This window comes from Serpula lacrymans (genome assembly GCF_000218685.1).
Source record: "Serpula lacrymans var. lacrymans S7.9 unplaced genomic scaffold SERLAscaffold_8, whole genome shotgun sequence".
Taxonomy (NCBI): Eukaryota; Fungi; Basidiomycota; class Agaricomycetes; order Boletales; family Serpulaceae; genus Serpula; species Serpula lacrymans.
The window spans coordinates 22,507-33,290 of NW_006763297.1; the positions used below are offsets into that span (position 1 = coordinate 22,507).

Below are 10,784 nucleotides of genomic sequence, written 5' to 3' on the forward strand. Positions count from 1 at the left end.
CATCATACACTGGCAGCTCGAAGTAAATCACTCCACTAACGAAACCATTGCGGTCCAGGATAATGGAAAAGAATCGACCAAGTCGTTGTAAGCGTTGACGTACATACCTTGTATACGCCAGGACAGTTTCCAGACGTTTCCGATAGTTTGGCCTATACGAGTGTGATTCCAATAAAGGAGCAATAGAATTCTGAAAGAAAACATTGACAAGAATTTAAAAGCAAGATGATGGAGCCACCGCGTGAGTAGAAAGAATGAGATTATAATCGTAATAGCAGAGAGAGTTCAAGTTCACAATACGTTCGCAGTCCAGCGCTTATTTGAAATTGAACAAAGAATGGGATACGACATCCAACTGCGGTCGCAAAGTCATACTGGCCATGAGCCGCGCGTGCACGCAAGAGATGACAGATCATGAAGATTGCAAAAATACTAGTCGTGAAGGGTATGAACTCTGGAGCAGAGACGATAGGTAGGGAGGAGTGACAACGACGACGGGCGGTACGGTAATAGTTTACAAAATCACGCAATGGTGCTTCTTGCTGTTCTTGGGCCGGCTAAGGAGAGCAGCCCGAGTAGCGTACTGGAATACCTCGCGAACACCTTCACCCGTTCTAGCTGAGCACTCAAGGTAGTGTTTCGCACCAATCTTGTTGGCAACGGCCATACCCTGATTAGTGACGTAATCATTAGCACGACACCTACGTATACGAAAAGCGAACACCCACCTCCTCGGGAGTTACAGGTCGCTGACTCGTTTTCCTGAGTTCATCAATCACTCTAGGGTCGCGTCTAAGATCCTTCTTGCAGCCCACAAGGATGATGGGCAACCCAGCACAGAAGTGCATCACTTCGGAAATCCACTAAAGAAATGGCAAAATAAACGATTAATTTTTTTTTTTGGAGAAGAAAAAGGGAGTAGATTATGCTGCGCGCACCTTTTCTTGCACGTTATCAAGCGAATCCGGTGAGTCTACAGCGAAACAGATGAGAATGACATGAGAGTCGGGGTAGCTGAGAGGTCGGAGACGATCGTAATCTTCTTGACCGGCGGTATCCCATAGCGCCAGCTCGACGTGTTTGCCATCAACTTCAACGTCCGCCACATAGTTCTCGAAGACAGTAGGAACATAGACCTTTAATGGAATTGGGGGAAAAAAGGAGGCATGAGAAGTAAAATTCGCGCATTGAGAGACGACTTTACCTCAGGGAACGTTCCTTTGGAGAAGACGATCAAGAGACAGGTCTGTACGGACGATATCGGGGTAAATAACGACACAATGAAGGGAATGGGCAGGGCCAAAAAGACAACAGACCTTTCCGCAAGCACCATCACCGACAATAACCAATTTCCTTCTGATTTCAGACATTATGAGAACGTAGAAAGTAGGACGATATGGATGGAGCGGGCGCTGTTGGTGATGATGGTGTTGAGCGAGACAAGAAGTCGCACGATGATACAGGGCGGTCTTTCAAGCGGTATTTCAATCCCCTCCGTCTGCCGGCTGTGCCACTACCCAATCTGGCCTGTGCGTGCGAACTACACAGCACCCCGCTGACAATGTGCGATCCTGCTAATGCTGTGACACTGCTTGTATAGCTATCTGGCAGAAGAAGCACAAGTTTTCTGTTCAACTACATTTACAACACATACAGCGGTGGAGAATACACATATACCATGGAGTTTGTCCACATGCACCTAAGAAAGCCCTCATGCAACCAAGGAACACCCCCCACAGCTTACATATTCTCCTTGTGGTCCATAGCTACCCATCTCACATATCTGTACCTCGTCCACATTCCATTTCCCGAATTCAATTGGAACTGGACGACGGAAATCGGGGCTTGGGGATGCATTGCACAGGTATGGCCGGCTGCTCGTGGACATAAGGAGCGACTTGTAGGAGAATGGTTGCCGTGGTCCTCTGCTCTTTGGCTTTCGGTAGATAGTGTTAATCACGGTACAGTGGAGCTGCGATCGGAGACAACTGTAAGTGTTTGGCGATCGGAAATTGTATGGACAGACAGACCTTAAGGGGACGTCGATCTGTCACGAAACCAGCGTCGGTGAAAGCTTTCGTTACCATCTCTGCATGACAGGATAATGAACGGCTACGGTACCGAAATGATCGAGGTGTACATACCGCAAACCCGCTTAAGGAGCTGTGCGTCCTCACTATCTAATGAAGGTCCCATCCAGAGCACGTGTGCTTTGTCGTGATCCCCCCGATCAGGATTCATAATGTCCATGAAATTCAAGGGTACGCAGAGTCTCTTGTCACCTATCATTTCCATGATACGAGGCTTCAAAGCCGAAAGGAGGTTCAGAGCTGCTGGTAGTGTTTTAAAGCTTTGGGACGTCGAGGTAGCACCAGACAAGGCCGGGTTCAAGCACATTACTCCAAGGGTAAGGTGTAATCTGCGAGGTGCGACCACGATGGATTTGTCGAGACCTGATATAGGGGGAGAGCTTAGTGTAACTGCATTGGTAAAAGTGGAGATTTTCTCTCTGAGTAGCCTATGATGGCCCTAAGGACGCGTTCAGATCACCTCAGTGTAAAAAAAATCTGTAGCGAGGAAGGTAAAACTGACTGACGATGGGTAGCGCAATGACTTTGTAACATACAACCATCAGATCATGTCAACTAATAGGGGTCATATAAATATACTGACAATGCGTTGGTCGATGCTCAGCAGGTCGGCCTGTTCCTTGTGTGATGTTGTTACCGTCGATATCACTACGATTTCTGCCTCTGCCAGTGGTTGTATGGAAATGGTTGCCCCGATAGCTCGCACGCCCAGCACGGGCTGTGGTTGACCCGTGATTAAAAGCCATTGAATAGTGTGAGCAAAGACGTGAAGCCTGTTGAACAGGTATTGATATTTTATCGGGACCAATGATGCTGAGAATTAAAAAAGAGCCTGTAAGACGAGCGCTCCGCGACGACGGCGATTACCTGTTCTACGAGGCACTACCAGGTTGCATCCAAATTGACACGGACCCGCAACGTCGATGAATTGTGCTTGGACCTTGTCAAGAACAGCTGCAGTCTGGATAAATACTTGTAATATGCCAAGTGATAGTATTGCAGTACATACTTTCAAGCTGAGACTTGTTTTGAGATATGCACCTGTCAAGCTTTGGCGAAATACGCTGGTGGGTTACGATCCAGGAACCGCTTCGATCTTTAACAGATATCCAAATGGGGTAATAGTGCGGGGAAGGATCATGCCGCTTTTCGTCGAGATCTTAGCAGCAAAGCATTTGGCCCAGAATCGAAGGTCTCTGTTGGATATAAAACATAGTATGACACGGCTATAACTCATACAAGTCTAGTAGCAAAAATCACAAAACAGGTTTCGAGGTCGTACGACAAAGTGATACTTTGGGCGTCTATTGTGACGAGAACCCGGCGACGATAGCCCGAAAATGCTAACCATCACCGGAGACGTTGTCCTTGGCGTTACATGTTTCGTTAGTTTTCCGTCTTTCCTTCTCGTCCCCCAGGACGCGTACTCGTTATATCAGCACATTCAACCTACCGCCACTCGTTCCTTACATCCATTGCTAGGCCAACCTGCGCCAGCCTATATGACTACATCTCCTTGTTAATATACGATACGTCCATTTCACAGTCTTTCTTAACGTCCAAATCCCGCATCTCACACGGCCATCTGTCCTCCGTGCTTTATACTTCGTACCTGGGTCATCGCATTTGTGCTTCCATCGGTTTTCCGTGACGATTTGACCCATTTCTGTCGCATATATTCGCCTAACGCTCCCTCTCCTACCCGTACCACCTTGGGCTTCTACATTTGTCTGAACAGTGATGAGATTCGCCAACAGGTTCAATGCAAGGCCTTCCACGATGGATAAAGGCAAGGAACGCGCCTCATTCAGCGTTCGTAGCGAAGGAAATGGTGGAAATGACGGGCTCGTCCTGAACCTTGACATGGTCGCGACCAGTTTTGATTCTGTGTATGTCTCTTCATTTTACTTATCTCTTCGTAGTTTATATGCGAATACCGTATGTTCAAGAGTTTCTCTTGTTTCTTTTTCTAATGTGGATGGAAACAGGAAAACTAACATTAATCTCCAGCGCTTACACTGTCCCAGTACTCGTGGGCTCATCTCAGCAAAACTTATCATTGCAAGTCGATACTGGATCATCTGATCTTGTAAGTTATACCTCACACAGTCTGGAATAACTCACCCAATTCTTAATTACCGATTGCAGTGGATTGCATCTACCTCATGTTCAACGTCACCCTGTTCAGATACTAAAGGCCGTCTTTACAATCCAAAATCCTCAAATCCGACTGGTCAATCATTCAAAATCAATTACCTGTTGGGTGCCGTCAGCGGTCCTATAGTTTGGGATCAAGTGCAGTTAGGTACCTACAATATCTCTAACCAAGCCCTTGGTAATATTTCCACAATATCAGTCGTCTACCACAGTACTCACCTCTCCCTTTCAGCTGCTGCTACGTCAGTAACCAGTGAACCGCTATCTTACAGTTTTGATGGCATACTTGGTCTTGCCCTCCCTCTCAATTCTCTTATCGCACAAACTATCACACCCCAAACGAATAACGACGCAGACGGCGCTGCTCTCTCGTCTAACATCTTCTCCATGACACCAGATACAACCGCACCCTCCTCTCCATTTTTCTCGCTCGTCCTTGCCCGCCCCGGATCCAGCGCTCTCCCCTCCCTCCTCGGCATCGGTCGCCACCCCTCCTCAATTGTCCCTGACCCAAGCAAAATTCTCTATTCTACCCTCATTGCTGATGATGTCGGCATCCTTTACTGGAAAACGACCTTACAGGCAATCACAGTCTATGTAAATAGCGAGTCAAAACCCGTCACACTTCCCCTGTCGATAAGTGGCAATGGGTTTCCAACGGCTCTTCTTGACTCTGGAGTTCCTACGATTGTAACGACATCTAATATAGCTAATGGAATATATGGCGCACTTGGCATTGGTGTTGCGTCGGATGGTAATTGTGCGTTGTTCCCATTCCACTTGTATTTTGCAGTTCTGAAGAAGTACTTCAGATTATGTACCATGTCGCACCCCGCTCAATTTAACAATCACACTCGCTGGTCAACCAGAACTTCCAGTTCACCCTCTCGACCTTACCGCAGAGCCGTCAGGGCAATCCACTGCTCAGTCTTGCATTGGGCTTATCCAAGCTGACGACAACGCATTGTCTGCTTATACCAACATCGGCGACATGATACTCGGAGTTCCTTTTATGCGCAACGTTTACACAGTCATGGCCTACGAGCAACCAAACTCGAATGGCACATTCGATACGTCGATTCATACCGGGATCAACCCATCTCTTGGTCTGTTAGGCCTCACGAATGCAACGTCAGCTATGGGGGAATTTAATAAAGTGCGGCTTTTGAATCAGCCACTGGACCCGGGACAGCCGTCAAGTACTACTATTCCGGATGGTGGGAAGAAGCTGTCAGTCGGTGTCAAAGTTCTACTTGGCCTCGTTGGGTTCGTGGGGCTGTGTATCTTACTCTTCCTCCTTCGGTGGTTCCTCACGCGGCGGAAGTGGCCTCGTCGGGGCACTGAAGGTGGCGCTCCAGGCCCCAAAGATGACTTCGCGGCTTACCAGCTTGCAAGGCGAAATTCGCAGTCCAGCGTTGATGGCCCGTCAGAAAATACGCTTCGTACCCTCCGATACGAGACATATATGCGTAAGAAGTTGATGTCAGAGTATACAATGAGCAGTGGACGGACTCGCGTTGGACAAGACCCGGAAGGTTATGAGGAAGATAATGAGTTTGGGATTAAAATGTCTCATCGAGTAAATTCTGGTCTGCCCGAAGTTTGTGCGGATGAGCCATGGGAGGAGCATATGCCTCGCCAGCCCGACTTAAGGCCTGACACGCCAACTTCACCAGATTTCTTCCCTCCGGCTCACCAACGCACTGCGAGCGAGTTAGCTGGCGCTCCGCCAAACATATCGGTACCTCTTTTGGCACACAGGAAAGACTACTCTCGCGCAGACGATTTTATGGATGGTATTGACATGGCTGAATTTGGGGGACGGAGAGGGAGCATGGCGGGTGTTGGGACGGCTGCTAGGGGGAGTAGGATTGATCCTGATTTGAGACATACGCGTGTGGGGAGCGACGGGAGTACGGGGAGTGGCATGAGTGTAGGGTCACGGTTTTCGAGGGCTCCTGTCGTGGCTCCTCGAGAAGAGCCAGGGCCTCCGCATGCGTCTTCTGAAGAGAATGACGCTGGCCGTGGGGGACCATGACATGCTTATGAGTGCGAGTGGTGATGGCATGTTATCGCATTGCACTGTGGCATATTTATCCACTGTGCTACTTTTCCTATTTCTCTTTTCTTTTTCTTCTTATCACGTCGCTCTTTTGAGGTTGTAGTTGTTCCGAGTTTTGATTATGCACATCACACTATCAGATCCTAGCCGTTTGGACTTTCGGACAGTCTGGTCGGTACATATTATACTTGATGCTTATCTAGCGGATCGATGTAATTTATGTAGTGATATATTCTATTCCCATCTGTTTCTGTGCTGTGGTGGGAGTATGTCAACTGGAAACCAGTTGGAAGGCTCCCGAGTGTGAGCTTGTAGCAGGCCAATATTCATATTCCTCATGGATCCAGCTGCAGGATCGAGGTTTTTGCCCTTGAAGGTTGGTTGGGCCGTAACGTCCAGTTAACCTACAATCTATTGTGCCAAGATCTGTAGTATTAGAAACCGACATCATGTGAAGGTGATTTCAAGTGCCTTGAGAGACATGGATGATGTGGTTATTTTGGTAAAACAACGTATCAGGTAAACGTCGTGTAACATGCTAGTAGTTGGTTGTTGCATCGTCCGCATGAAATAAAGCATCTAAGCGGATGTTATGAACATGGGATACGGGTACCCTATGGCCGCTCTTTCAGTTCCTCTGCTAAGACTACGTCGGGGTCACGACCAGCTACTTCGGGAAGGAGCAAAGTCAAAGCTAGATTAACGTGAAAGTAAGTAATGAATAACAAATACTTTGCCAAGCAAACGTACCAGCTCCAGCGAAGCAACAACCGACAAATACTAGTTGTGGCAGGTCAACTCAAAGGCAGGAGAGTGATCTGAATTGAGGGGACTTACTCCAGAGTACGTTGGGAGTACCGATGGACGCGGTGAGAGTGTTGAAGACAAGTGCGGAGATGATCGCTCCTACTTTGCCACAAGCTGCGGAAAGTCCGTGTGCGGAAGCTCTGTACCGAGTAGGGAAGACTTCGGCTGGGTAACACTGCAGGTTAATGTAGTCGATCAGAACGTTGTCGCATGAAAACCGGGATAGAGAGGGAACGTACATAAGTCGTGCTGTTAATTAATTGGAAGATCGTCGATGATTGTGGTTAGGGGAAATTTTCATTCATACGTTGATCGAGGCACTTACGTATTTGCTCCGAAGTTAAAGAAGAACTGTGAAGGATACGGTTGAGCTTTGGCCCAAACAGCAATAAGAGAAGGGAAGCATTACCTGAAGCAAAGCAAAGCAGACAATGAAAGCCGCGTTGCTCAATTCATAGAACTTGCCCGCCAAAATTCCCACTACATGTGGCAAACTTGGTCAAACGCAAGTCTGTTTGGGAAAAACGGATAAAACGCACAGAAAAGTGCAGCCATCAAGAAACCTTGGAATTGGATAACCTTGCGGCCGAGCTTTTCAATGGTCAGGACGGTAGCATAGTAACCTACATAGACCAATGTGAGCAGGATATCCTGATACGTCAATGTCAAAAGAACAGGGCGAACCAGGCACAAAACCCAACGCGGTGATGATGATGTTTCCTGTGGCGATTTTGAACAGCTTCTCCCAGGGTGTACCACTCGATCCGTCGAATCCTATTTCTTGGAGCACAACGTTCTGGTTGAGATTGATACCGTAGAAACTAGGAATGATGCAGTGAGAAGCGTGGGGACGGTGTTATGGAAAGTATGCGCATACGCTATGTCCAGGAAGAACCAGCATCCACAAGTGGCAATCAGGATCTTTGCGTGTCTCCACTCAGAGAAGTAGCGGAAGAATTCTGGAGTTGCCGATGGAAGATATTTCAATTGGATTCTTACGTCTGGAGTTAAAGGGACTACCTTTGAAATGGGCCTTCTTCTCTTCGGGAATTACAGGGACATCGCTTCCCTCGTTGGAAGTGGAGCTGGATAAGCTTTTCTCTTTCACTGCGACATTTTTGGAGTCCACCATTTCCTCCTCTTCAGCAGCCTTCTGAGACTTGAGGAAGCGCTTAGACTCCGGAAGGGTAAGACGTTGATAGAGAGTGGCAAAAGCGGGGATCAAGGATATTCCGATGACAATCCTCCATACTGAAACAACTTCTTTCAGCAACAGCTCCATGGAGACAATGTGTCATCACATACCTCCGTCCACTTTTGATGTCTCGCCCTCTACATTCATGACATGTTTGTAGCATGCCAAGACAATGACTGTGACTAAACTTCCTACAAAACTTCCCCAACCTTGGTTGGCAAAGATGTAAGCCAGCATCGTCCCGCGCTTGCGGAGAACGGCACGATCACTGGTGATAGAAGCGGACATTGGGTAGTCTCCTCCCACGCCGATCCCAAGGATGATGCGGAATATTGAAAGATAGATGAGGGAACCATTGGGTGAGATAGAGCCTATGCCAGTGATGAGGAACACAACGTAGACGAGAGGAGGATACTCCACTAACCGGTGGGAGTCGTGATGCAAAGGATAGTGGCGATGATAATGAGCATCAACTCTTTTCCGTCTGTTTGTTATTTACCCGCAAGCATCGACGCACGTTCGTCGTTTAGTCACTAGCCGAAACAAGTCATTTGCACGTTTGCACTCACAAATTGCTTTACGGCCAAACGCATCAGCGCAATAACCTGGAAGATGGGATGAAATAAGGTATCAGCAATAAATACACACATGAAGTGATTGAAATGAATGATGGATACCGAAACCGAATTGACCGATGACACTTCCGATGTTTGCTGCTGCTTTGAGTAAACCTTGCAAGTTGGCCGGTAGACTCTGCCCGCCGTAGAGTCTGTATTGAAGCATGGTGGCGACAGGCTGACAGCGCTATATTCAGCACCAGTGGGAGGGAGCGCTGAGTTTAGTTGACGCACGTTTATGATGAACAGGTCATAGGCTAATCCGATGACGGAATTAGTGGCCCATCAACAGGGTCAGATTTGATGAAACTCACCATCGAGGAAGAAGCCGACCTGAGAGTGAATTAGACCGATATGAAGTGGGAGTGTGCAGAGAGAGACTTACGCCGGCGATGCCAAGCAATTTAACCTCGGTGTAAGTTAGCACGAAAGGTGGTTTGTCTTCCCCAGAACGTTCGTATTCCTCAAGGCCAGATCTGAAGTGGGCAGGAGCTTGGGGCTGAGGGATGTCCACATTGCCTTGCTGGTCGGCGGTGGTGACGCCTGGAGTGAAGATGATGGGGATTAGGTCTGAGAAGGAGAGATCAGCAGACATACCTTGGTCCTGCATGGGCGACAGAGATGTGGTGGGCGTTGGGAACAAAAGGTGAAGCAGAAGCCGGTTTTGAGATACTCGCCCTTTGAGAGAATAAAGTGAGGCTAATGATTGACAATTTACTGCAGAGATGACCTCCAGTATATAACTCAACCGACGCGGTCCGATCAGAAAGCAGCCTGTCGCTTCATGTTCATTTTCCCACGCTTACAACTGACGGCATCTTATCTTATCTAACAGCAAGCAACTCCTGTGTTAATATGGTGCAGCAATTTGCAGCAACAAAAGACAGTCTTCATTCAACACTGCGCAGGTCATGTAAATAACTCCATTGATCACCGCGAGAATGTCGCAAGCTAAGGAGTCAAGTGGCTTCTGTATGGTCTTAGTGGTCTTAGCATTGGTCACGGGGCAGATCATACCCATCACATACAGAACTCACTGCCATTTCGGCCAAGGATTGTTCGAATCGAACCCGTACTCCCTTTCGGCCATCTTCAGGTGTCAAGACAGCAAGGCCCCTCTCCACCTATCACAACTGACAGAATTCACAGTACTGATCAAAGTATGAAACCGTCCGGGGTAAGCTGACAGGACCCTGGCCTTTGTAACGATGGGCACCCAATCTAAACTCATCCTAGAAATAAATATTCACATGGACTCACAACGTCTGTGAAGGAAGGATGCATCCAAGTGGTTGCCGGGCCCGGTCAATTGATGAGCTTTTATGCACGCGCAACTTTGTAGTCACTGGCCACCGAGGGTGCGAGGAGTCTCCCAGGCCAATGATAGAATTAAGTGATGGTATTAGGGGGTGGTCTACTTCTGATATTCGTATAGTCTTGTGTACATGAAATATGACTGTCAGCCGAGGAGAAAGTCATCCAGGGTTGTCGTTCGTCGGCTGCAACATCACGGCATCTCGCGATTGTCATTTACTCCTGTTGAGAGGCATCGCGGTTGCCCACCTGAAAAACCCATTAACATCGACAGGCGTAACTTTCGAAATACTAGGGAATGGTCACAGGGCGACGTACCGAGTAAATATAGCAAGGGGAATATCATTCCCAGTAGTAGCGGTCAAGTCCGCTTTACCATGGCCACCTTACCACGCCGGCACCGTCGTCAGCAGAAACCAGCGGTCGTGCGTTGGTAGCTGTGGGTAATGATGAGGTTAAGAGATGGATGAATGTTTTCCGGAAAACGAGCGCTCGAGGGCGCAGGGGGCCGTATAACGTGACCCGTATATAAGCAAAGTCTC

General features: G+C 48.1%; 5 protein-coding genes across 5 annotated transcripts; 2 read left to right on the top strand and 3 right to left on the bottom strand.

Annotated features, from left to right (window-relative positions):
• Positions 1 to 87: 87 nt before the first annotated feature.
• SERLADRAFT_469194 (uncharacterized protein) lies at positions 88 to 1,456 on the bottom strand (the record flags this gene model as incomplete). Its single annotated transcript, XM_007319059.1, has 5 exons — positions 88 to 670; positions 729 to 863; positions 939 to 1,136; positions 1,205 to 1,246; positions 1,317 to 1,456. 5 exons carry the CDS (start codon positions 1,368 to 1,370, stop codon positions 515 to 517), a joined length of 585 nt encoding a protein of 194 aa, XP_007319121.1.
• A 115-nt stretch (positions 1,457 to 1,571) lies between these two features.
• Positions 1,572 to 3,136, bottom strand: SERLADRAFT_469195 (uncharacterized protein; the record flags this gene model as incomplete). Its single annotated transcript, XM_007319060.1, has 6 exons — positions 1,572 to 1,972; positions 2,031 to 2,089; positions 2,145 to 2,529; positions 2,597 to 2,613; positions 2,674 to 3,044; positions 3,100 to 3,136. The coding sequence occupies 5 exons, from the start codon at positions 2,834 to 2,836 to the stop codon at positions 1,712 to 1,714; spliced, it is 885 nt and encodes a 294-aa protein (XP_007319122.1).
• A 778-nt stretch (positions 3,137 to 3,914) lies between these two features.
• On the top strand, positions 3,915 to 6,564 carry SERLADRAFT_356395 (uncharacterized protein; the record flags this gene model as incomplete). Its single annotated transcript, XM_007319061.1, has 5 exons — positions 3,915 to 3,979; positions 4,101 to 4,179; positions 4,239 to 4,425; positions 4,480 to 5,007; positions 5,060 to 6,564. The coding sequence occupies 5 exons, from the start codon at positions 3,954 to 3,956 to the stop codon at positions 6,283 to 6,285; spliced, it is 2,046 nt and encodes a 681-aa protein (XP_007319123.1).
• Positions 6,565 to 6,700: 136 nt separating this feature from the next.
• SERLADRAFT_469200 (uncharacterized protein) lies at positions 6,701 to 9,681 on the bottom strand (the record flags this gene model as incomplete). The annotated part of the gene is made up of 18 exons (XM_007319062.1): positions 6,701 to 7,003; positions 7,060 to 7,089; positions 7,147 to 7,291; positions 7,356 to 7,365; positions 7,442 to 7,467; positions 7,526 to 7,596; positions 7,656 to 7,739; positions 7,801 to 7,937; positions 7,994 to 8,075; positions 8,137 to 8,367; positions 8,422 to 8,682; positions 8,736 to 8,795; positions 8,881 to 8,916; positions 8,989 to 9,106; positions 9,163 to 9,185; positions 9,243 to 9,261; positions 9,314 to 9,471; positions 9,526 to 9,681. The coding sequence occupies 18 exons, from the start codon at positions 9,536 to 9,538 to the stop codon at positions 6,924 to 6,926; spliced, it is 1,584 nt and encodes a 527-aa protein (XP_007319124.1).
• A 652-nt stretch (positions 9,682 to 10,333) lies between these two features.
• SERLADRAFT_469205 (uncharacterized protein) lies at positions 10,334 to 10,699 on the top strand (the record flags this gene model as incomplete). Its single annotated transcript, XM_007319063.1, has 1 exon — positions 10,334 to 10,699. One exon carries the CDS (start codon positions 10,381 to 10,383, stop codon positions 10,687 to 10,689), a length of 309 nt encoding a protein of 102 aa, XP_007319125.1.
• Between the last annotated feature and the right edge of the window lie 85 nt (positions 10,700 to 10,784).